The following is a 24,158-nucleotide window of genomic DNA, read 5'->3' on the forward strand; positions in this document are numbered from 1 at the left end:
TTGGAGAGCTGAAGGTAGCTAATGTGCTCTTCTAAACCATGTTAGAATTCCAGGGTTTTTCCATTGTGCTGCTTGGATTCTGGCTTGTAGATCCTCATATTCCTCACAGCCTTAATCTCACGATACGATAGCTCATCAGCGTCCTGTTACTGTGATGCTCATTCGTATACAGAGTTCTTCCAGTGTGTTTTGAACAGAGAGTAAAACCGGCGTTGCGAAAGTGAAGGAACTGGGATTTAGTAGAGCTGAGCCCTAATCCTGGCTCCACCTCCAATTGATGCAAGGATTCCCCTGAAAAAGGAGGCTGCATTACCTCTAGAGTCTAGAATCATAAAGGTGTAGAGCTAGAATGAATTGCAGACTATAAAGGGTCTAAACTACTGTCAGACATGTTTTGTGTTTTTTTAATTAAAATGTAAACATTTATATTTATATGTGCCAACTTTTATTTTGGGGTTTTAGCCTAGTGTGTCTACTTGTCAACTTTTAACTCTTTATTCTGACATCTATTGCAATATTCACTTTCCTCAGCTTTGTGATAGCCACGGATTTTGTATAGATAAGTTCTGGGTCTTTGTGAATAACTGATATAAATATTGAATAACACAAAGCTCTGTGGCACACCACTGCACTCCTCTTTCTAGACAACTAAACCTGAATGAAGTAAAAATAAATATTTTTATTTAACCATTTACTCCCTTATTTCACTGCAGTTTGACCCACATTTATCCAACACATGTCTAACTGAAGTAAATAAACCAATCTCATAACCTTTGCATAATTATTGTTTTGTTTTTAATGTGATATACCCTCTTCGTAATCATATTCTTTACTAATAGTTTAAAACCAATTTGTGTAATAATTCTAGAATTTTGCCAAGGATCAATACCCAACTTACTCATGTATATTTTTTAATTGAGAAAACATGACTGTATTTTGACTTTTTCTTCTCCAAAATCTCAGAAATTTATGTCAGTGGCTAATTTCCATGAGCTCTTAGTATCTGTCTCTACCTTGTCCTCTCCTCTCTTAATATCTTTCTTTGTCTCAAGAGTGGTTATCTAGAATCAGTGGATTTTAAAAAGCCTTCACTTTATTTTCAAAGCAGTTTGATGCCAATCATAACCCAAGGTGATATTGATTTTTTTTTCCCAAACGTTATGCCAGATTTTAGAACATAGTTGTTTTTAATTCATCCATTTGTTTGATTACTTACTACCTACTGTATACCGGATACTATGTTCAGCACAAGATTAACAGAGATGAAAGAGACAGATCATTTTTCTGAAGATCATGGGCAAACTGTCCGATGGTTGATAAAGGATGCTGTGAGAAGAAAGAGGAGGAGGTGCTTAACTCTGCCTGGCAGAGGGAAGTGAATTGGGTAAGGATCCATGAGTGAATCTTGAAGGATAAGTAGTTCTCCAGAACAAGGAAGAAGCAAATAGAAAAATTCACTCAGAGGCACAGAGAGGGATAAACCACAGGATGTACAGAGAACCAGAGGGAGTCTGTTGTGAGACAAAATGAAAAGCAGTGACTATCAGAGGAAAAAAAGGAAAAGAACTTTGAAAAGCCGACTGAAGCACAGCTTCCGGTAGAGCGCTCAACCAGAAGAATCGCCAGGAAATAACATCAAGAGGTTCCCTCTGAGAGTTCAGCTGATGGCATGTTTAGCTCACTCACCCGGGAGGGGCACCACCTGACCTCCAAGCAAGCAATCATTATGGTAGGGAACTTTTATATTTTTGGAAGAATATTCCTGCTAGAAGATCCATGTGAAGTCTCCAGACAAAAGATTAGAGACTCGTGCTGGCTTAAAGAGACTTTAGATAAGCTCTTTGCTTGGCATTTCCCAGGAATTTCTGAAGCTCTCTATTTTCTTTATTCTTGCCATTTATAAAACTGAAAGTTTTAGTGTAAGAGGGTAAATGGATTTGGCTTCTATTATGCTAGTTAAGATCCTATTTTATCCTTTCTTTGATTGAAGAAAGAAAAGAAAAAGCATGAAATGTAGCCAAAGTTTTAGCATTTGATGATAAAGCATAAGTTGTGAATTCCTGGCTTTACCTGCTAATAAATAGTCATATTTACCAAAGAACCCCACATTTTACAGATGTTATAGTCATAAGCTAAGTTCTCTATTTCCCCTCAGTATCTTGATTTCCTTCTATAGGATGGCAGAATTAATATGTTTCCATTTCTTCCATCCCTGCAATTGTCTGACTTAAATGAAGTACATTAGTTTTTTTTTTCCTTAGTTTTATTGATATGCTAGTCTTTGTTGCTTAATATGGCTTTAAGATGAACTTTAAATATCTCATCACAAATGATAAAGGAATTCTTGCGCTCACATTGCCACTCACTTTTTCCCTCCCTTCTCCTTCCAGTTTTTGTTAGACAGTTAGACATGTAATTTTAACATTTTTCAATATTTTGTTCTATTCACAATACCCAATTTTTCTTTTAATCTTACAGCTAAATGGGATCTGTGTTCAGTCTTTGCACACATGTTTAGTGTTTTTCTTTTATTTGGTTGATGCTTGTCTTCTAGTTTTGTTTTTAAAACGTTCGTGAGCCACATAAGCTCAGTTTGTTAGAGTGTCGTCCCAAAATGCCAAGGTTGTGGGTTCAGTCTCTGATGAGGACACCTACAAAAAGCAACCAAGTGGAACAGCAAAAGTCAATCTCTCACTCTCTCAATCTCTCTCTCTAAAATAAATATAAAAATGTTAAGTTCATGAAAGATGTATATGCAGATTATGTGGGGAGCCCCTCAAAAATTTTTCCTATACTTAATGACAGCTTAGTTGGATTTATAGTTCTTGGAACAGTCTGTTTTCTTGAAGACATTTTAGCTATTGGTCTACTAACATTATTGAGTGTTGAATGTTGCTGTGGAGTTATCTGCAACCAGCCTAAAATCTTTTCTTTTTTTATATGAGACTGATAATTCTCCTCACTTTAAAGATGGAATTAATACAAATGAAGGAATCAAATGTGTTGTGCATGTTAATTAATTTTACTGAATTGGTTTAAGGGCTTCGTTTAAGAGCTGGTTGTATTTAAGGGGATTTTTTTTTTTTTTTTAGATTTCATTTGGGTAGGTACAGGTCCCCCTACTTGTAGTTGGAGTCCACATATAAAGTATACTGAAGCTATGTCTTTGAGAGGAGAGATCCGTTCCTTGGGCAATAGAAGACTCGAAAATGAACTGCTCGCTATTGAAATTTTGATAGTACAAGGTTAGAAGTATTTAACCTGAGTTTCGTTGTGTGGGATGGTTTTGGAATCTTGAGCTTAATGATTCCACTTGTTTAAATTAGCCAGGTTTTGACTTTATTTTGGAAGAGACTCTAAATGAGTTCATGGAGAGTGACTAATGCCAAATCGAGACACATTCGAGTCCTTTTCTACTTTTTCCTCTCAATAGAAACACCCTTTCTGCCATCCAGAGGTCCATGGTCCAGTGGTACATTCAGCACCATTAGAAGAGGAGACAAAAAATAAAGGAAGACTCAGAGGCTTTGCATTTAGATCTGTTGGAGACAGAGCTTAGTCAGAAAAATCTAGGACCTCTTAAAACTTATCCTAGAGAGGGAAAAGCAGAGACCTGGGTCCTGGAACCCTTAACCATTACTGAACATCTTCAAAAGTTCCTTAATCATCTATTTCATTGTACACAAAACTGCAAAGAATGTCTCTTACTTCAGAAACTTTACTCAGAAAAGTGTCTCTCTCCTGAGTGTCTTTGAAAGTTTAATCCATTTAAAAATGTGTATTATTAATTTTACTGTGTTAATAGTCATTATGGTTCAGTAGTGTGCATAATATATGTCAAGGGGACATCTTAAAATGCATATTATCATAAAATGCATATTAAAGGACTTTCCACCTACATAAATTGAACTTAATAGATTATAGCAACTACAATGGGCCCATTAGGATCTTTGGAAAACACAGTTCAGGGCCTTGTTAAAACATACATTTTCTTCATGTCATATTCCACTTAGAGAGTTTGCTCTGGTAACCTAGGGCTTGGATATATTTATTTTGCTTAGTTAAGAAAAAGAAAAATAGAGAAGTTTTTTCCCCCCCAGTAAGTCTATGAAGGCAGGAAGAAAACAACTTTTACAATTAATTACATTGTTTTTTGTTTCAAAGAATATACATAGAAAGAAAATGTCATTTAAAAGTAACATCTTCATGCAGACTCACTCTGACCTGGATGCAGTCCCAAGCAGATGATTTTTCCATCTGCCACAGAAATATCCCAGGGTACTGTGACCTGTCAAGGGTGATGCAGCTGCTCAGGAGCACAGGGGAAAAAATAACAACTACAATAATAATAATAATAATAATAATAATAATAATAATTCATCTGTAAAAGTGTTTAATGACACAGATTACTGTGTATAGAAAAATTCTTTCATGTTTCAGAAGAGTGAGGGTATATGTGTTTCAGCTTAAGCTGAGGTTATTAATTGTTTTATCAATGGATATACTTTAATGAAAGGCATTGAACCTAGATTATATCCAGTGTTTTCCATAATGTGGTCTACAGACCAACTACATCAGAATCTCCTGGGTGCTTAGCAATGCCTGTTTCTCCTAAGTCCTTAGATCTACTTGAGAAGAAGTCTAGGCATGTGCAGTGAAATTTATATTTTAATGAATCCAGAGATTCTTGCACAACAACTGAGATTTGAAAGAAGTGGTTATTTTAATCTACAAACCCAATCACATAATGCAGTCCACACCCAAGTCCTATCGAGACTGAAATCTGCTAGCTGGGTGTGTAGTCTGACTGCAGAGTGTGGCTATAACCCCATAAACATTCTTCCAGGAACACTTATTTTTAAACCAGTCCTGATCTGTACTACCAACATTGGATTTACATGAGAGGCCACTGAGCTTTGTGGATCCAATGCCAAGTTTCCCAATTCTAACTTTGTAGTAGCAGTTTTAAAATGTATAGAGTAGAGATTTGAGCACAGTTGTTCATTGGAAATCTTCTCCTCTTGCTAGGACTTTGGGTGTTTTAAAAAAGTCATTTTGGTGGTTCAAAATCAAAAGGCATCACCCCAGACGTGTCCACTTATGGCCTATGGATGAACTCAGTGATTATAACGGACTCTTATCTGACTGCACCACTAGCTGTACCAACACAAAAGACAGCAAAACAAAAACCCTTTGTCATGTCATTTTTCATTCTATAGTCTTCCTCAAAAATGGAATTATAAAAAAGTGAAATTCTATTATTAACTAATAAGCCTATCTCTACATTTCCCTCCCTGTTTTCTTTCATTGTGGTACGTAGTACAAGCAGTAGCACCTTTTGCATATTTGTGGCACAGATACAAGGCTACATTGAAGGAAAGTTCATTTGCTACTGAGAAGCATCAACTATGATGGTTGGGAAAAAAATTAAAATAAATATCACACTGCTAGCTTAAAGTCTTTAAAAGAATTGCCTGGTTACTTTGTTCACAATAAGCAAATCACCAATGTTCTTATAAGCTTGTGAAGTTTTCTAAAAGTTAAAGCCATAAGCACTGCCATTTGCATCATGGCTCTTCCATTTACTGGCTGCTAAGACTTGGATCTGACAGAATGCTTCCCAGCTGTGTTTAACTGCCTTGTGGGGTTGGTTCTTGATTGTTGATAAGGATTCCCAGCTGTGCTTACTTAGCAGCTCTCTGATTAATATTCTTCCTTCTCTCGTAGAGAACCCCTACTGAATAGAGTTGCTAATACCCTATAAAATCCAGTCAAATAATGGGCTCCCTCAGCCCAAATTTGCAGTAAATGGAAAATGTGAAAAGTTTGAAACGAAGTACGAACATCGAGTTTTGACATGGGAGGCATAAACTAAGAAGAAGAAGAAAAAAAAGATAATTAATTTTGATCCTTAAAGCTTTAGACTAAATATTCTGACTCATATGGGTTCTGGAAAAGACAATGCTTTGCTATTGGCCTTGCTGTAAGAAACAGATCTTTATTTTAGTTTTTAGTTTTTTTTAATATATATATTTTATTGATTTTTTTTACTGAGAGGAAGGGAGAAAGATAGAAAGTTAGAAACATTGATGAGAGAAAAACATCAATCAGCTGCCTCCTGCACACCTCCTACTGGGGATGTGCCCACAACCAAGGTACATGCCCTTGACTGGAATCTAACCTGGGACCTTTCAGTCCGCAGGCCGATGCTCTATTCACAGAGTCAAATTGGTTTAGGGCAGATCTTTATTTTAGTTTTTAAAGAAAAATTTAAACTTAAATTAGAAATTATTTAAAAGTGCAGCATTGTTATAGTTTTCTTTCTTCGTTCCTATGGTTTCAGTCATTTATTATGTTCAAGGCAAGTAAAAAGTTATGTACCATTTTCTTTACTTCTCATATTGGTTAGACTTGACTACCAATTCAATAGTGAATTGTGACACTATCACTGTTGAGAAATATAGACCAGAAAATAAAGATGCCTCCATCTAAAATAGAATTACATGTCTGAATTATCTGAAAAGGGTTTTTAGTCCTCCACTACAAGCTTGCTTTTGAGATTTGTCCTTTCCCTATTAGTTGGTTCCCAGATGGGACAGTAAAAAATTAAACCATTCTCACTACTAATAAATAAATACTTTACTAGGATCATTTGGGAAATCAAAGCACTCTATGAAAAGAGATGTTAGCACCTCATATTTCTTCATGATTCAGACAAAAGAGTTTATTGAGTTCTATTTTAAATGGAAAATAATAGCAGACAGCATTCATGTATCTTAAAAAGACTCAAAATACTGTTAGAGATTCCAGCCAAACTGCCTTCCCTTTTTCCTTCAGCAGTCTCAGCTAGTCTTATCTGATCAACTATCACCTCTCAATCCCAAAACTACACCCTCCACCTGGGTTCTCTCCGGGTTTCAGTCCACTTTATACCCTTTTATCTACTAGACCTGTCTTCTTGGAAGGCTTGTTTGTTTCATGTAGTTCAATGTGTTCAAAACAAAATTCTTCCTCTTTTCTCTCACATCTGGTTCTCTTTCTGCATTTTGCTCTTTCTATTAGTGGTGATGACATCACCATCCTCCCAAGTTTTGCCCAGGCCCCAAACTTGTCATTTCCATCAACTCTTATTTCTCTCTATCTCTTGCTTCTGGAGCATCTCATTTCTAATTGTTGCCCTTCTTTTTTCATTTCCACATATTGGCATAAACTCCAGCCTTTCTTGCTTTTGCCTAACCTGTTGGAGTAGCCTTCTAACTGAATCCTGACTTCTAATCTCAACCCTCCCAATAATTTCCCCTATAGATAAAGCTCCATTAATCTCCAAAAACTATAGTGTCAATCTTCCACTCCAAAGAGTCAGTGCCTCCCAAATAGTTACTGAAGGCTGTTCTGACACCACTAACTTATTCTTCATGGTAGGTCACAATCCAGTCTTGTCTGACTTTCCAACTTCATTTCACAACATTTCTCTTGTTCAGAATCCTGTGCTTGCCTCAAACCAAGTAACTTGCTGGTCCTTATGTTTGTACTTTTACCTTTACCTTGTTCTGGAGTAGCCTTCCTTCATTCCTTTTGATGTAGATCCTGCCTAAAGCATAGGAACTTGACCAATAATTAGGTACAGAACTTAAATGTAGACTAAAGTTTAAGAGCTTGAGCCATGGAGTAGAACTGCCTGGGTCCAAACCCTGGTTCTGCCAACTTATTAGCTAAAAAAATGGGGGAAATGATCTTAATCCATGGTGCTGTGGTGAGGTAAATAAATCAAAGCTCTGAGAATGGTGTCTCAAGCATAGAAGATCTAATGCTAGACATCATTTGTGAATGAATAACTTTAATTTCTAGGGCTTTACCCTTTAAGCAAGTTTTTATTTAGGTATTAAAAAGTTTAAAGATATGTATAAATAACACATCTCTTTATTTGTGGGCATGAAAAATATATTTCACTTACCTTTATATAAAATAAAGAACCTATAGTCAGGCATTTAAAAGAAGTTATTAAAGATAATTTCAAACAAACAGTAGTATATAGAATAGGATAAGGAATCCCTATGAATACACCAACTGGCTCAACTCATGGCCAATCTTGTTTAAGCTAGACCCCCTTCCTTTATGATTTTGAAGCAATTCCAGACAGTTTTATATGTATCTCTAAATGGTAAGAACATTTTCTTATATAACCTCTATACCATTATCACACTTATAAGTTTTAACAGTAATTTCCTTTTTATAGGCTTCTTAAATTTTTATTGAATTTATTTATTAACCTATATCCTTTAGGTTAATATAAAACTATAGAGGGTTCGGGCATATAATTCTACATCTATACGTTATATTGTGTGCTCACTACCCTAAGTCAAGTGCCATTCCATCACCCCTTCCTCCCCTTTTATCCTCTTGTACCTCCCCTACCCCCCTTTCCCTCTTTAACAGTAATTTCTTAATGTCATTAAATAGTCATTTGGTATTTGGAAAACAAATATTTATTTTTATATACCAGTAATTTGATACTGTTACTTTTGTCATGGCCCTTTATCTCTAAATATTTCATTGTGTATTTTCTAAGAGCAGGGATATTCTCTTACATAATCACAACAGTCAGTTTTATGGTTACATTAATTAATTACATATTTTGATTTTAACAGAAATAAGTAACACTTATGCACAGTTTATAAACACATTTCTCAGGCAGCAGCTCAAAATAATGCCAAGAGATAGATGATATTATTAGACAAGTTTATCGATAAGGAAACTGAAGCCTGAAAGGTTTTAGTGGTGTTAAATTCTTCCCTCTATAAATCTTGCTGACTCTAATTGAGTGAGACCTTGTAGAAAGTTTATAGATTTAATGCCAAAGCAAACAGAGAAGAAAACTCTCTAGTCCATGCATCCTGGTCAAACAAAAAACAAGTTACAGACAGCATGAGAGGAATTGGTCCTTGGATCTCATTTCGATTTGCCTGTTATGAGTGTGGAGAGTTCCCTTCTAGATCAGTCATTCTCACTGGATTCCCAGGCAGCAGCTGTGACAGAATGAACTGTCTCTCTCCAATGAGTATAAAGTTTTATCTTCTTTCCTCATCACAAAATGAAATAAAATAGAGAATTTTAAAAGGGCCTGAAATATTATTACATATATTATTATAATGCAGAAATTTTTATACTAATACCCAGATGACTTTGCAGTTTTGAAAATTCACTCTAGATATGGCATGAGTTCCAAATCAGCCAGAAGCACTGTCATTTAAGATGCCCTTGTTTTATTCAAAATTTTCCTTGATGATATTTCATTCAAAAATATTTTTGGAAGACCTAATGAGTGTCTCTGCCTATGTGCATCTTAGGAGAGTGGCAGACTAGACTTATGAGGAATGGGCCTACATTAGCATATCTCACATCCTGCCACTCCCTGCTCATGCTCCATCCACTTGCTCAGACATCAACTTAGGCCTGGCTTCCCTAAGAGGCAGTCTCTTATTATATCACATTTCCCAGGATTCATTCATTCTCCTTCTCCTCCCCTCCACTTCCCCTCTCTTCTCTTCTCCTGTCCTCTCCTGTCCTCCTCTCCTTTCTATGTCCCCCTCTCCACCCTCCCCTTCTGTCCTCTCCCCAACTGCCCCCCTCAGCTAATCTGAAAATACTTTGGGCCATATTATTTGTCATGCCTAAAGTTGTGACCACAATTTTAAGCTAAGTGGGAAGGGGGGCTGTAGCATATCATCTTGCTAGCATGGTACATTGGGACTATTTCTATTTTTTTAAATTAGATTGTTTGTCTTCCTATGGTTGAATTATAGAGAGTGTTTCTTGAAAAACTATTTGTTCTTTTATATACAAAATATGAACCACAATAAGTTTATAATCTGTAATTGTTAATATATCTACATGTTTAGTTACTAAAGGAAATTGATATGACTGATTTTATAGAAGTTATTTTGTTAGATTAAGTTCTTCCCATTGAAGAGATAACTTAATTAGGTTTATGTCACAAAAGCAATTAGGTGAGTAATCTTGGCTCTAATCCATTTAGATAAAAGAATTACAATTTGTGACATAACCAGTAAGTTTATCAAGATAGTCATTGTGAAGATTTACAAAGCAGGGGCATTGGTCTCTAAGATAAAATTGTCTCAGCCTTTGTTTTTATGCATCCTGTATGTGTTAAGCCATGTGTTGTTTTGTTTTAAGTTATCTTTATTATTGACAGTATTACAGGTGTCTCTTTCCCCTACTCCCCCCTCCCCATTGACAGCCTCCATGTATTTCATAATATAGCACCTTACATATAACTTTTTTCATTTCAACATTATAACAATACTAGGTATAGGAGTTAGTTGCTTTTGCCAGTTAAATTCCCAAAAGGCCAATAATGGGAAAGACTATGAAGATTCACATAGCTGTAGAGACAGAATTGTTATTAGACTTAGACCTTTTGTTTCCAAGTGTCAGACTCAGTTCAGTAGATCACAATTAGAACCTCAAGCTCTGGCTGGGCAGTTTTTGAAAATCTATCATGTTTCTCAGTATATATTTAGCTTCCAGAGACATACTCAGTTACTTCTTTTTTATCATCATAAATAACAACAACAAAGCAGTAAATTATTATCTATTATAAGGTATGAATCACAGATATCTTTATATTAGAAAATAATTTATAAAAGTTCTGTTTTATAACTTATTTAATATATATATATATATATATATATATATATATATATATAGGTTACTAGTATACTATATGTGTGTATTTATAATCAATAAAATATTTTAATAGTTTAAATTACAGAAAAAACTAATTATATAAGTTTATTTAAATCTTTACACCTTAATAATTCACCAAAGAAATGTGTTTTGTTTCTGATCTCCTAAACTGAGTAGATTTACTTCTATTGCAATAGAGCTGTCTCCTTATAACATATATCAATTTATTTTCTTAGAGTTTGTATTGCTCTCACATATAATATAAAAATATATTTGCATTTTATATAAAATACATATGCAATCTAACAGGATAAAAGGATGATTGGGAAACCATGTATATATGCAGGGGTAATCTGAATAAGCCCAGCAAAAAAGTGAGAAGAAAGATTTGACAAAGGGCTACAACATTAAATGAATTCTCCAGCCCATCCACAGCTTGATCAGAAAAGGGTGGAAGCCTTATGGACTTGAGGTGCTAGAACACAACTTCTGTCTAAACCCTTGGATTATCACTAAACTATTTGGACATAGGAGTGATCCCAAGGAAACCAGTTTATGTCATGGGAGTCCCAGGAGGGGGGGAAAGATATTAAACAAGATACAAACAAGAGCCAAAAACTTCCGAAATTTGATAAAAAATATTAGTCTCTAGATCCAAGAAACTCAACAGAACCGAAGTAGTATAATCACAGAGGACCACATGTAGACACATCATAGTGAAATTGCTGATAAGCCAAAGACAAACAGTAAATCTTGAAAGCACCAAGAGAAAACCATCATGTGCATGGAATCACAATAAGAATAGTGGCTTACGTCTCTTTAGAAACAATGGAGACCAGAAAACAGTAAAAATGGCATATTCAAAAATAAATTGTCAACCAATAATTCTATATTCAGTGAAAATATCTTTCAAAGATGAAGGCAAGCCCAAACCAGTTTGGTTCAGTGGTAGAGCGTCGGTCTGCGGACTGAAAGGTCCCAGGTTCGATTCCGGTCAGGGGCATGTACGTTGGTTTCGGGCACATCCCCAGTAGGGGGTGTGCAAGAGGCAGCTGGTCGATGTTTCTCTCTCATCGATGTTTCTAGCTCTCTATCTCTCTCCCTTCCTCTCTGTAAAAAATCAATAAATTATATTTAAAAAAAAAAAAAAGATGAAGGCAAAAATAGGTTTCCAAATAACAAAAAAATAAAATGAATTTTTGCCAGCAGACTTGACCTATAAGAGTTATTAAAGAAATCTTTCAGGGTGAAAATAAATGATAACAGAAAGTAATTTGAATGCATAAGAAGGAAGGAAACATACTGGAAATTGTAAATAGATGGGTCAATGTAAAAAGTTCTCTATATGTATGCATGTATGTGTGTATAAATGTATACTTTTTTATTCTCTTTTCTACTTTTAATTTCCTTAAAAGCATATTTTAAAGCAGAACTATAACACCGTACTGTTAGGTTTATACTAGATGGATATAATATATATGACCATAGTAATACACAAAAGGGGAAGGAAATGAAGCTTAATTGTAGTAAATTTGCCATAGTTTACTGAAATTAAGTCAGTATTAGTGGAACTAGATTATGATAAGATAAAGATGCATATTGTAAGTGCTAAAGCAAATACTTTAAAAAATATATTTTTTATTGATTTTGTACAGAGAGGAAGGGAGAGAGATAGAGAGTTAGAAACATCGATGAGAGAGAGTCATCGATCAGCTGCTTCTTGCACAACCCCTACTGGGGATGTGCCCGCAACCAAGGTACATGCCCTTGACTGGAATCAAACCCGGGACCCTTCAGTCCCCAAGCCGACGCTCTATCCATTGAGCCAAACCAGTCTCGGCTAAAGCAAATACTTTTTAAAACTCTCACAAAAGCTACATAATTATAAGAGAAAATAAAATGGCATGCTAAAAATATTTTTAATAAAATGAAGGCAGTGAAAAAAAGATCGAAGGAATTAAAATGATACGAGGCATATGAAAATTACATAACACAATAGAAACCTTTACCTAACCCAAGGTCACAAATGACTTCTTCTATGTTTCTTTCTAGAAATTTTGTAGTTTTAGATTCATATTTGAGTCTAAATTTCATTTGAGTTCGTTTTCATGTGGGATGAGATTTGTGAACTAAAGTTGGTTTGTTTGGTTTTTTTTGTTTTGTTTTTTTTTTGCACATGGATAGCCCCCATACCAAAATTACATTAAATATGATCTAAAGTCATATGGGCAGTTTACTTACTCTTAGAAGAAAACTGGGCAGTAGAGGCTTCACGTCTGTCAGTTGGACATCTATCCTTCAAGTCACTCATGAGGGGCTTTAAATGCTTGACTTATGTGTTAATGCCTTTTTCCCCTCATCTTTAAAATGGGATTAATGGGTCATTGCATTATATTTCATTTCAAGGAGAATTTATGATTATATATATTTACATTTATACTTATATTTATGTATTTATTCACAATCACCATAATGGCCCCCAGACCTGGAAGGGCAGAGACTATCTTCTGAGGTTTGTAGCTGAGCAAAATGCCATTCAGAAATCTTGGCTTCCTGTGCTGTGGGCCCATCAAGTCAAAATAATTTCAAGGACAATGGAGCTAAGCTTCCTTGTCAGATTTTTAAGATTCATTCTATTTTTTGTTGTTGTTGTTAATCCTCACCAGAGGATATTTTCCCATTGATTTTTGAGAGAGAGGACGAGAGGGGCAAGAAGACACACACGCATTGATTGGTTGCCTTCCACACACATGACCAGGACTAGGGATTGAGCTTGCAACCAAGGTATGTGTCCTTGATCAGAATCAAATCTGGGACCTTTCAGTCTGCAGGCCAACACTCTATACACTGAGCCAAACTGGCTAGGGCCATTCTATTAATTTATGAATCCATTCAATGATCATTAATTGAGAAACTACTGTAGTTCATTTTTATTTTTTTAATTGATTTTAGATTTTAAAACTGATTTTAGGAAGAGGAAGGAGTAGAGGAAGACAGACAGACAGACATCAATGTGAGAGAAGCATCGATTGGCTGCCTCCCACACGTGCCCTGACCAAGGATTGAACCTACAACCTGGACATGTGCCCTGAATGGGAATGGCACCCACCACCTTTTGGGTACAGAATAATGCTCCAACCAACTGAGCCACACTGGCCAGGGCAAGGAAGTGCTATAGTTTAGCTCTTGCACTAAAAGTTGGAGATAAACCAGTGAATAAGGAGAATGCAGACCCAGAATCCTCAGGTGATTTAAATTCTAGCATGGCTCTTTGGAACCCAGGGATCTGTGCAAAAGTGCAGGGATCTGTGGAGAGGGTGGCAGGGAGAAAGTCTTTGCCCTGGCCAAGGCAAGTTGAGCTGCTCTCTGCAGGACTAGGTTAAACCTCATCAAGCCTGTTGCTGCTCTTCATCTTTAATCCTCTCCTATGCGGTGAGAGAAGCTATGTGGAGACATGATTAAAGCTCTTGGGAGATAGAGTTTTAAGTCCAGCAAAGTGGTTTAATCAAAGATTAAATGGAACAGGTAGGAAAAAGAATCAAAGGGGCAAAATCAAAGGAGGTTATATTTTAAATGATGCATTAGTGAATTTGATATCCATTTAAATGTATTGAATACTCTAAAAATCATCTCCTACCCACCAGTGAAGACAACTCTGTCATGAGGTGAAAGTTTGTTGTCATGGATGGAACAGTTTGGGTCTTTTAGCACTGGGCTGGGAGTCTTGTCTACGACTGTTTCCCTACTGTGAAAATGGAATAGCAGATATCTTCAATAATTTCCTCCTTTGCCACTTATAAAAATAAAATAATGTAAAAATAAAAGTCATATGGGAATACAGATAACCTGGTATAAGCAAAACAACTTTTAAAGAAAAATCTGAAGGACTAATACTATCTGATTTTAACATTTACCATAAAGATAAAGTAATAAAGAAAGTATCATGTTAGTGTTAAGATAGACAAATAGACAAATGGAAAAGAATAGAGCCCAGAAATAACCCCACATATATATGGACAATTTTAAAAGTGGTACAAAGACAATTCAGTAGATAATGGATAGGTTTTTTTTGTTGTTGTTGTTTTCTAACAAAACTGTTGAAATAATTAAATATTAATTTTTTTAAATAAAAGACTTTCAATTCACATCTGTCACATTATTCATTACAGGTGCATTTATACAATTTATAAAATAACTAAATTTATTTGTAAATAAAGTCTTAGATATGACACTAAAAAGATAATCCATAAAAGAAAAAGTTTATATGTTAGAGTTTATAAAAATTTAAAGTCATTTTTTAAAGAGTCTGCTAAAAGAATGAAAAAACAAACCACATTGGGAGAAAATCTTTGCAAATTACATATATCATTAAAAGGTTTGTATCAAAATATATAAATGACTCTAAAAATCCCATTTTTTAAAAAGGAATAAATAATTTGAATAAACACTCTCTATAAACACATGAAAAATGCTCAACATTAGTCATTAAGGAAATGCAAAAACAAAACAAATTAAAATCCTTGGAAATGTTTGTTAATATAATGTTGATGTTTCTTATGGGCAAATATATACATCAAAACTTATCAATTTATACACATCATACATGTGTAGTTTATTGTCAATTATGCCTTAATAAAGATATAGAAAATTTTAAAGTTTAAAAACACATTACAAAAATATAAAGCCAAACTAAATTTTGGGAGAAAATATTTACAAATTATATATCTGATAATATGTAAAGAACTTGTATAAATAACATGTAAAGAACTTTTACAACTCAATAATAAGTTAGGAAAATTAACTAAAGATGAGCAAAATATTTGAATGGGCACTTCATCAGAGAAGATATGTGTATGGCTAATAAGCATATGAAAAAAATCATTAATCATTAAAAAAATGCAAATTAAAACTGCAGTGAGGTATCACTTTGCACCCACTGGAGTGGCTGTAATAAAATAAGACTGACAATACCAACTGTTGGTGAGGATTAGTAGAAATCTGAAACCCTTATACACTGATGATGATAATGTAAAATGATACAGGCACTTTGGAAATAGGTTTGGAAGTTTCCTAAAAAGTTAAAATGCACTTATTATATGATCTGGTAAGTACACTCCAGGATATTTATTTACCCAGGAGAAGTTAAAATACATGTTCACAGAAATACATGTATGTCATTGTCCATAACAATCTTATTTAGAACTAAAGGCCCAGTGCAGGAGATTCATTGACTTGGTGTGTGTGTGGGGTGGGGGGTAGAAGGGGGACCCTCAGCCTGGCTGCACCCTCTGGCAGTCCAGGAGCCCTCAGGGGATGTCCAACTGCCAGGTTAGGCCCATTCTCAGGGAGCAGGCCCAACCCAGCAGTCGGACATCCTTAGCGCTGCTGTGGAGGCAGGAGAGCCTCCCGCAACTGTCTCTGTGTTCCCCAGCCATGAGCCCAGCTTCTTGCTGAGCAGTGTTCCTCCTGTGTGAGTGCACTGACCACCAGGGGGCAGCTCCTGCATTGAATGTTTGCCCCCAGGTAGTCAGTGCACATCATAGCAACCAGTCGTTTCGCCTTTCACTGTTCGATCGATTTGCATATTAGCCCTTTATTATATAGGATTGCTAAATATGGGAAATTGGCGAGTGGATAAACAAAGTGCAGTACATATATATTCATACAAAGAATACTGCTCAGAAATTAGTAATGAAGTACTTATCCTTCTAACAACATGGGTAAACTTCAAAACCACTATGCTACATCATAAAAGCCAGACCCAAAAAAGCTGCATGTTGTATATGAAATTTCTAGAAAAAAGGGAGGGAGGGAAGGAGAAAGGGAGGGAAAGAAGAGAGAAAGTGTATCAGTGATTGCCTGGGTTATAGATATGATAGGAACTGACTACAAACTGAGCACAGGAAAACCCTTCAATCTGATGATGGTTGCACAATGAAATAATTGCACTAAAACTCATTGAACTGTACAAGCAAAACATGTCATTATTATGGTGTATAAGTTGTACTTTAAAGATAAAAAAAAATGTCTATTCTGGAAGTAGGAATTTGAGACTCATTAGCATATAGATGGCCCCTATAATTATAAAAGTGGAGAAGATACCTAGAGAAAGTCCATTGAAAGGGAAAATTTAAGAATCTGGTACAGATCCCTACAGGCTAGTAATGCTTAGAGCACCCAGCACAAAAGAAAATGAGAAAATGTGGTTATAGAAGTAGAAGAAAATATTATAGTGTCTCAGCAAGCAAGTATTGCTCAGAGGGTGCTGGTCAAAATAAAAGCTATAAATGGCTCAAAGAAGAAAACACACCAGAAGGTGTCTAATGGTGGCTCCTGAGACCTTGGAATGAGAAGCTTCTGAGGAGCAGGAAGGGAACAGGGAGATCTGGAGTGAACTTTGAAGTGAGTGAGGAGCAATGGGATGCAGACAAGAAGTATGGAAGGTCTGGTTCAATGTTTCCCTGAAAATGGAAGGAGGTGGGTGAAGCAGAAACTGACAAGAGATGCAAGTGAGAGGTTTTTGTTTCCATAAAAGATTCAACTGTATGTTTCACTGTAGTTGGAAAGAAGTGAGTAGGAGGAAGAGTGTTGAGGATTCAGAGTAAAGGGGCATAAATTTAAACATAAATTGCATGAGAAGAGAGAAGATGGAATTGAAAGCACAGGTTGAGGGATAAGTATTAAAGAGAGAATGAAACAGTTCTTCCATGCATAAGAATAGAGGGAATGATGGAATAGATCTAAGTGAATTCATAGATTTCAAGGCATCCAGGGAAAGCGTCTTGGATGGCTTCTGTTTTCTCTGTAGGAAGCATGGTCACCTGAGAGTAAGGGCAGAAATCCCAATACTAAGGGTTTGAAGGTAATAGAGTAGTTTAACAACCTAGAATGAGATTGATTATCATGAATTTACAATGGTGCTTAACTGCCCACTTATATAAATGTCTCTAGAATTAGTCAACAGCCTAGGAACAAGAGAGAAGATGGATAGTTGGATTCTCTGAGCTTGGCGCCATTGGGAAGACAGAGAAGGTCCAGGGTGTGTATAGTGATAACATCTCTTGTCAGTTTCTGCTTCACCCGCCTCCTTCCATTTTCAGGGAAACATTGAACCAGACCTTCCATACTTCTTGTCTGCATCCCATTGCTCCTCACTCACTTCAAAGCAGTTGAAGGATAGATCTTGAGTATGGAAAAAAATGCAGGCACTGGGGGCTGATGGACATCACCTTCACTTGGGTTACCCTGAAACAAGGTTCAAGACAATGCTTGGGGCAGGTAGTTTATCTGAGAGGGATCTCAAGAAACAGGTGTTAGGGGGTGGGAAGGATAAGTCAAGTAACAAGAAAAAGTTAATAACAGGGTGTGTTTTAGGCTGGTTATCATTGTAGGGGACTGGAACTGAGTTACGCTGGGGACCTTCTGAGGAATCATGTGGAACATGCCTTGCAATTGTCATGACAGGCTAGAAAATGGACATGGACACATGAATCCACCAGCTCCTGTCACTTTTTGGTGGAAGACTGCTTCCAGGGATCGTATAATATATCCTCCCCCACACCGCCTTCCTTCCAGGCTGCCTTCTGGGAATGAAAAAAAATACTCCAGCTTCAGAAACACTACAGTTAGGAAAACAAAGATAGGAAGGAAAGTTGAGCTTGAGGTGAGATGTCGACAGCTCCTATAGGAACTGAACACCACAACTTGAGCTGAAAACTGAAGGAAGCTGAGGGCATGTGGTACAAGGTCAAATTAGACCAATTGAATGAAAGTCCCTATGAGTCAAAGTAATTGAGCAAATAACTTGAGATAATAGGAGGAGTTCTTTGACCGTGTGAAAGTTACATATGTCCCCTGAGATGTTCATTTATCATCAGTAAATGGAGATGAGAACCCCCACTGATAATTACTGCTAGAATCTAAAAGAGTCCTTACTACAGTATGCAAGCACTTCGCATGGGGTCTGGCATGTAGGAGTGAACATAAAACAGGAGCCAATATATTATTGCTGGTGTCTATTGAAACATTAGTAATGTTAGTAACTACTGTACCTGCATAATGGATAATAATTGATTAATTCAACCTCTATAAAAAGGTTTCCCTACTTTCCTAAATGTAATAGCTTAAATACCAAAGCATTGTGGTTTCATTTGGAAGGACATTAACTTTTCACATAGTTTTCAAGTTAGTTTCATCAAAGAATAGACATTGGAAAAATCTTAAATGTCATCTAATTCCCATTCATCCTCTTTCCTTCGGTTGGTATTGCACTTTAAGTTTCTATCAGTCTAGCCGAAACCGGTTTGGCTCAGTGGTAGAGCGTCGGTCTGCGGACTGAAAGGTCCCGGGTTGGATTCCGGTCAAGGGCATGTACGTTGGCTGCGGGCACATCCCCGGTGGGGGATGTGCAGGAGGCTGCTGGTCGATGTTTCTCTCTCATCGATGTTTCTGGCTCTCTATCTCTCTCCCTTCCTCTCTGTAAAAAATCAATAAAATATTAAAAAAAAAGTTTCTATCAGTCTAGAATGATTTACTGTATTTTCCAAGAACTCTTCAGAGATGTTCTGTTGGGTTTGTATTTTTAATTTTTTCCTGCGTTTGAACTTCTCCAGACATTGAAAGGCAATCTAAATGCTTCTACTCTTCAACAACCTCTGGTGGTAAATAAAATTTCCTTTAATTCTAGCTTAAATCTGTAGTGCTGTGTTTTTACTCATTTTCTCCCTAGTGAATAAAAAAGGAACAGCTGGCTACTATTGTCAACTTTCTTTTGTTTAGGAGTTATTTAGTATGCAATGCTTGAATATCATTATGTTTTTGTCTGGATATAGAACTCCCCCTGCCCTCACCACCCCCCCCCCCCAAGAATGATAGAATTTACAATGGAGGTGCTTTAGAGTTCACCTAGTTCCAAACATAACCTGATGAATTAATACCAGTTAAAATATTAATGTCATCTTGCATTTCGTTTTTATTGCTTGTAGTAAATTACCTTATATATCCTTTGCTCAGTTACCAATTGAGATATTATTCTTTTCCTTATGTATGATAAAAACTGTGTGTTAACTAGTAAGTCACCGTATACTTTTCCCCATTTTTTCACTTGCCTTTTTGTTTAATTTGTGGTATTTATTGTTGTCTTACAAGTATATAATTAATATTTTATCACATATATAATTTTTTTCTATTATAAATTTCTTCTCTAGGTTTCATGCTTAAAGACATCTTACTTACTATGAGCTCTAAGCTATGTTCACTTATATTTTCTTCTGCTCCTTTAATATTTTCATTTTTAAGTGGGCTCTCTAACCTATAGAGAATTAAAAACTGCACATTTATTCTTAATGAAGTCCATGCTGTTTATTATATCATTCCAGCCTGTTGTAACATTTCATATTACAAATCTGTTACATATATCTTCATGATATATAATATATTAGTGGTTCTCAACTAGAGGCAGTTTTGCCCTCTGTGGGAAATTTGGCAATGTCTAGAGACATTTTTATTTTTCAGGATTGAGAGTAGAGGAGCTGAGGGAGAGGCCGGCTACTGGCCTCTAGAGAATAGAAGCCAGAGATGATGCTAAACATCCTACAATGGAGAGAGGAGCGCTAAACAGCGGATGCCAATGATGCCAAGATTAAGAGAACTTGATAAGTGAGAGATATTGATCCACTGGGTGCCATTTCTCTACCAGTTTTATACCCACTGTGGTAATATAACCTAGTCTGTATTTCTTTTTCCTACTCGTATTATTTCCTTATGTTACAATCTCAGAAGTGAAATCACTGAGCCAAATGAAATGAACAGATTTAAGACCCTGATATATATTGTCAGATTGCCCTCCAGAAAGTTCCTTGTTGCTTATAGAGGCAAACAAATAATCCTTGTTTTATTTCTACTCTAATCATTTTTATGCAGCTTTTCTTAGACCTATAACCCTCTCTCTGATTCTAGAACTCAAAATTGTTTTTTAAGGAAATGTTTCTTTCAAGGGATTAACAAAGTAATCACATTTTTTATAAATACCCAAACAGTGTAACTCTTTTATTTTTTTCTTAGTAAAGGTTCTTTTTATATATAATATTTTTCATTGTATAAATTGCTTTTTTTTCTAGGGTGAACAAGGAGAAAAAGGCGATCCGGGTCTGGCTGGCATTAATGGAAAAGATGTAAGCCCAACTCTCTTTTTTTTAAAAAAAAAAATGGCAAAATCATCCTTTCACCCTACACGTTTAACTGAAAAGTCTCTTATTTTCCCACTAACTCATGCCACCCTTGCTATTGTCTATTTTTCAATGCCGAAGTAAACAGACTCTGCAAGCTAAAAATCACTCGGCACTTATGACAGTGACTTTGACTTTCAGTAAGCACAGGTACACATTCCTAGGGAATGGAGGCTATTATAGTGGCTATTTCCATTTGAATTGAAGTCAAGCCATGATGGGGATTATAACTTCAGGAATATTCTGTTAGAATGTGTAGTGAATGAACTCAATGGGCCAGCTCATTCTAGCTTCTTTCCAAGTCAGAGAAAATTGGAAGAATTTAATATTCCTACTATACGAACCAAAGGCATTTTTTATAGTCTTTATTTTTACATATTACATATACCTTGATATAAATGTATCTTTTAATAATTTCTGTGCAAGCTTTCCTACAAAATGTGCAAGTTCTCTTCAGAAAGTGTAGACCTTGTTTGAAGGGGAGGGTACAGTGGTTTGGTCTCTCTCAAGGGGATAATGTTGGCATTTGGGGCAAGACATTTCTTTGCCACGTAGGACTGCCTTCATTAGAATAGAAAAAAAAGGCTCTGACATCTTTCTAAGTTCAATGTTGACTCTCTTTCTCTCTCTTCCTCTCTTTTCCTCCTCCTCCCTCCCTCTGTGTGTGTGTGTGTGTGTGTGTGTGTGTGTGTGTGTGTGTGTGAACTGTGGATTGATCTCCAGAATATTTGGGTATTAAACCAACGGTATTGACTAAACACATACAGTTTAAATATTAAATACTAGAGGCCTGATGCACAAAATTCATGCAAGGAGCTCAGCCCTCGCAGCCCCCCCTTCACCCAGAAGGTCATCCAGAAGGTCATTCAGCTGTCTGGTCTCTTTAGCATATTATACTTTTATTATTATAGATTGCATACAAAATGTATAGTTTAAATAATGCATGGCAGACATATATTGAAATTGTCAAAATTTTGAATTGCTACAAATTAGCCTTCAAAATACAAGACCCCAGGTTTAAGACATTTTAGTTTATAATTAAGTGATTATGATTGTGACCTACTGTGAGACACATTCAGCAATGGCACCTCAGAGGAAGACTTGAGAGGGAGACTTGCAACATTGTTAATGTGGCCTTTGAAGTCAGATGTCTGGGCTCAGATCCCAGCTCAGCCACTGCCTGGCTGTCATACTACTTAGTACATTACTTATACTCTCTGGCCTCAGTTTCTTCATTTACACAATGGGGTCTTCATATTAATAAAACTTAATGCAGAGGCTTTTGCTGAGGATGATAGGGCTTATCCTATGTAAAGCATGTAGAACAAGCCTCACATACAGTAAGAGCTATGTAAACCCTTGCTTTTTTTTTTTTTTAGAAACTATATTTTTAGAAACTATATTAAATAAAATACGCCTGTCTCCAGTAGAAATAGCTATTCACTCATTTGTTTTGGGGAATTATATAATCTTAGGAAAGTAGATTTCAATCGTTGAGTTTAGTCTCTTCCTCTGCATCTTTATTATTGTCTTTCAAACATTCCTTATCAGAATTACGGCAACTGATGTCCCTAAAATAATCATGTTAATCTCCTTATACCAATGCAGTCTGTAATCCTGAATAAAAAATATTTGAATAGCTGGTGCCATTGCTGGGGAGTAAGATGCAGACAGTGGAAGATGGGTAAAACATCATTGATGGGTTAAAAATTTTAACAAATAACATTATTTTGTATCATCTTCTGATTTTCAAAAATTCTACATATCATGAGTAGATCTTCCAATAAAAACTAATTTCATCATCTACCTGCTTTTATAAATGTGGTTACAATTGTCCTTCAGCTTTCCACTTGCCTTTGGATGAAGTGTTGTCTCTGCATCGCATACAGAATCAAGTACTATATTTTTGAGAATTTTTATATACATGAATTTTATTGAGAACCATGGTAATGGATGCCTACCCTATTCAATATTGAATTCAGAGTCTGTTCCATTTGATTCTTTATGCTTTGTGGTGAGCACTATATCTTTTTCTCCCCAGTATTCAATAACCACTGATAGCAGCACCAGTGTGACATGAGGAGAAAAATTGCACTTGAGAAAAGCATTACAGATCTGTTTCTCAGAGCCTATTATGATGCCACAGCCTTAAAATCATTGTACTCTGTCACAGGAAGCCATGAGTTACATGGGCCCACTTCAGTGGCCATAAAAGCAGAAGCTTGACGAAAGCAATACTTCTCAATTGCATTTTATCCTCATGTGAGTTAAAGCACAATTGTACATATCCATCAACTTGAGTACAAAACTCAACTATTGATTATCCATTCAACTTGACTTGAAAAGTAGAAGCAGCATTTCTTAAGTACCTACCATGTGCTAAGTGTTCTTACAACATATGATTCTCAGAACCACCTTTCCAGATAATTATTATTTATGGTGTATTTTATAGGGAAGCTTAAATAACTTACAAAAGGTTATGCATAAAATGTGACTCCTGCCTGGCCAGTTGATTCAGTTGGTTGAGTATCATCCATACCCCAACAAGGTTGCAGGGTTTTGTTTTTTTTGTTTGTTTTTTTGTTTGTTTGTTTTAAGTATATTTTATTGATTTTTTAGAGAGGAAGGAAGAGGGATAGAGAGTTAGAAACATCAATGAGAGAGAGAGATATCGATCAGCTGCCTCTTGCACACCCCCTACTGGGGATATGCCGCAATTAAGGTACATGCCTTTGACCAGAATCGAACCTGGGACCTTTCAGTCCACAGACTGATGCTCTATCCACTGAGCCACACCGGTCTTGGCAAGGTTGCAGGTTTGATTCCCAGACAGCACACATACCTAGGTTGCATGTTCAATCCCCATGACATATGAGAACTCAACTGGTCAATGTTTCTCTCAGACATTGATGTATCTCTCCCTCTCTACCACCATAGCTCCTTTTCTGCTTCCACTCTGGCTGCCTTTAGTCTATTTTCATGTTGTGGCCAGTGGTTTATTTTTGAAACACAGTCACAACAGGTTATTTCCATGTTTGAAACATTAAGTGGCTTCCCATTGTACTTAGAACAAAACCTATCCTTCTTACCATGGACAGCAATTAGCATGCCATGACCCCTGGCTAACCTTGACTTATTCTCTGGTTCCTGGTCTGCTTACTCATGACACTCCTTCACCCCAGGGGCGGGGGGGGGAGGGGGGGGCTGTGTGCTATCTGTTCCCTC

The 24,158-nt window shown here is 36.2% G+C and overlaps 1 protein-coding gene across 1 annotated transcript in view; it reads left to right on the forward strand.

Annotated features, from left to right (window-relative positions):
* Positions 1 to 24,158, forward strand: part of COL19A1 (collagen type XIX alpha 1 chain) — a 276,934-nt gene that overhangs the window by 97,406 nt on the left and 155,370 nt on the right. The window contains exon 12 of the mRNA XM_084890396.1: positions 20,826 to 20,879. Within this exon, the coding sequence (XP_084746522.1) occupies positions 20,826 to 20,879 (54 nt within the window). The remainder of the gene's footprint in view (positions 1 to 20,825; positions 20,880 to 24,158) is intronic.

The sequence above is a fragment of the Pipistrellus hanaki genome (genome assembly GCF_964339955.1).
Source record: "Pipistrellus hanaki genome assembly, chromosome: 7".
NCBI classification, from domain to species: domain Eukaryota; kingdom Metazoa; phylum Chordata; class Mammalia; order Chiroptera; family Vespertilionidae; genus Pipistrellus; species Pipistrellus hanaki.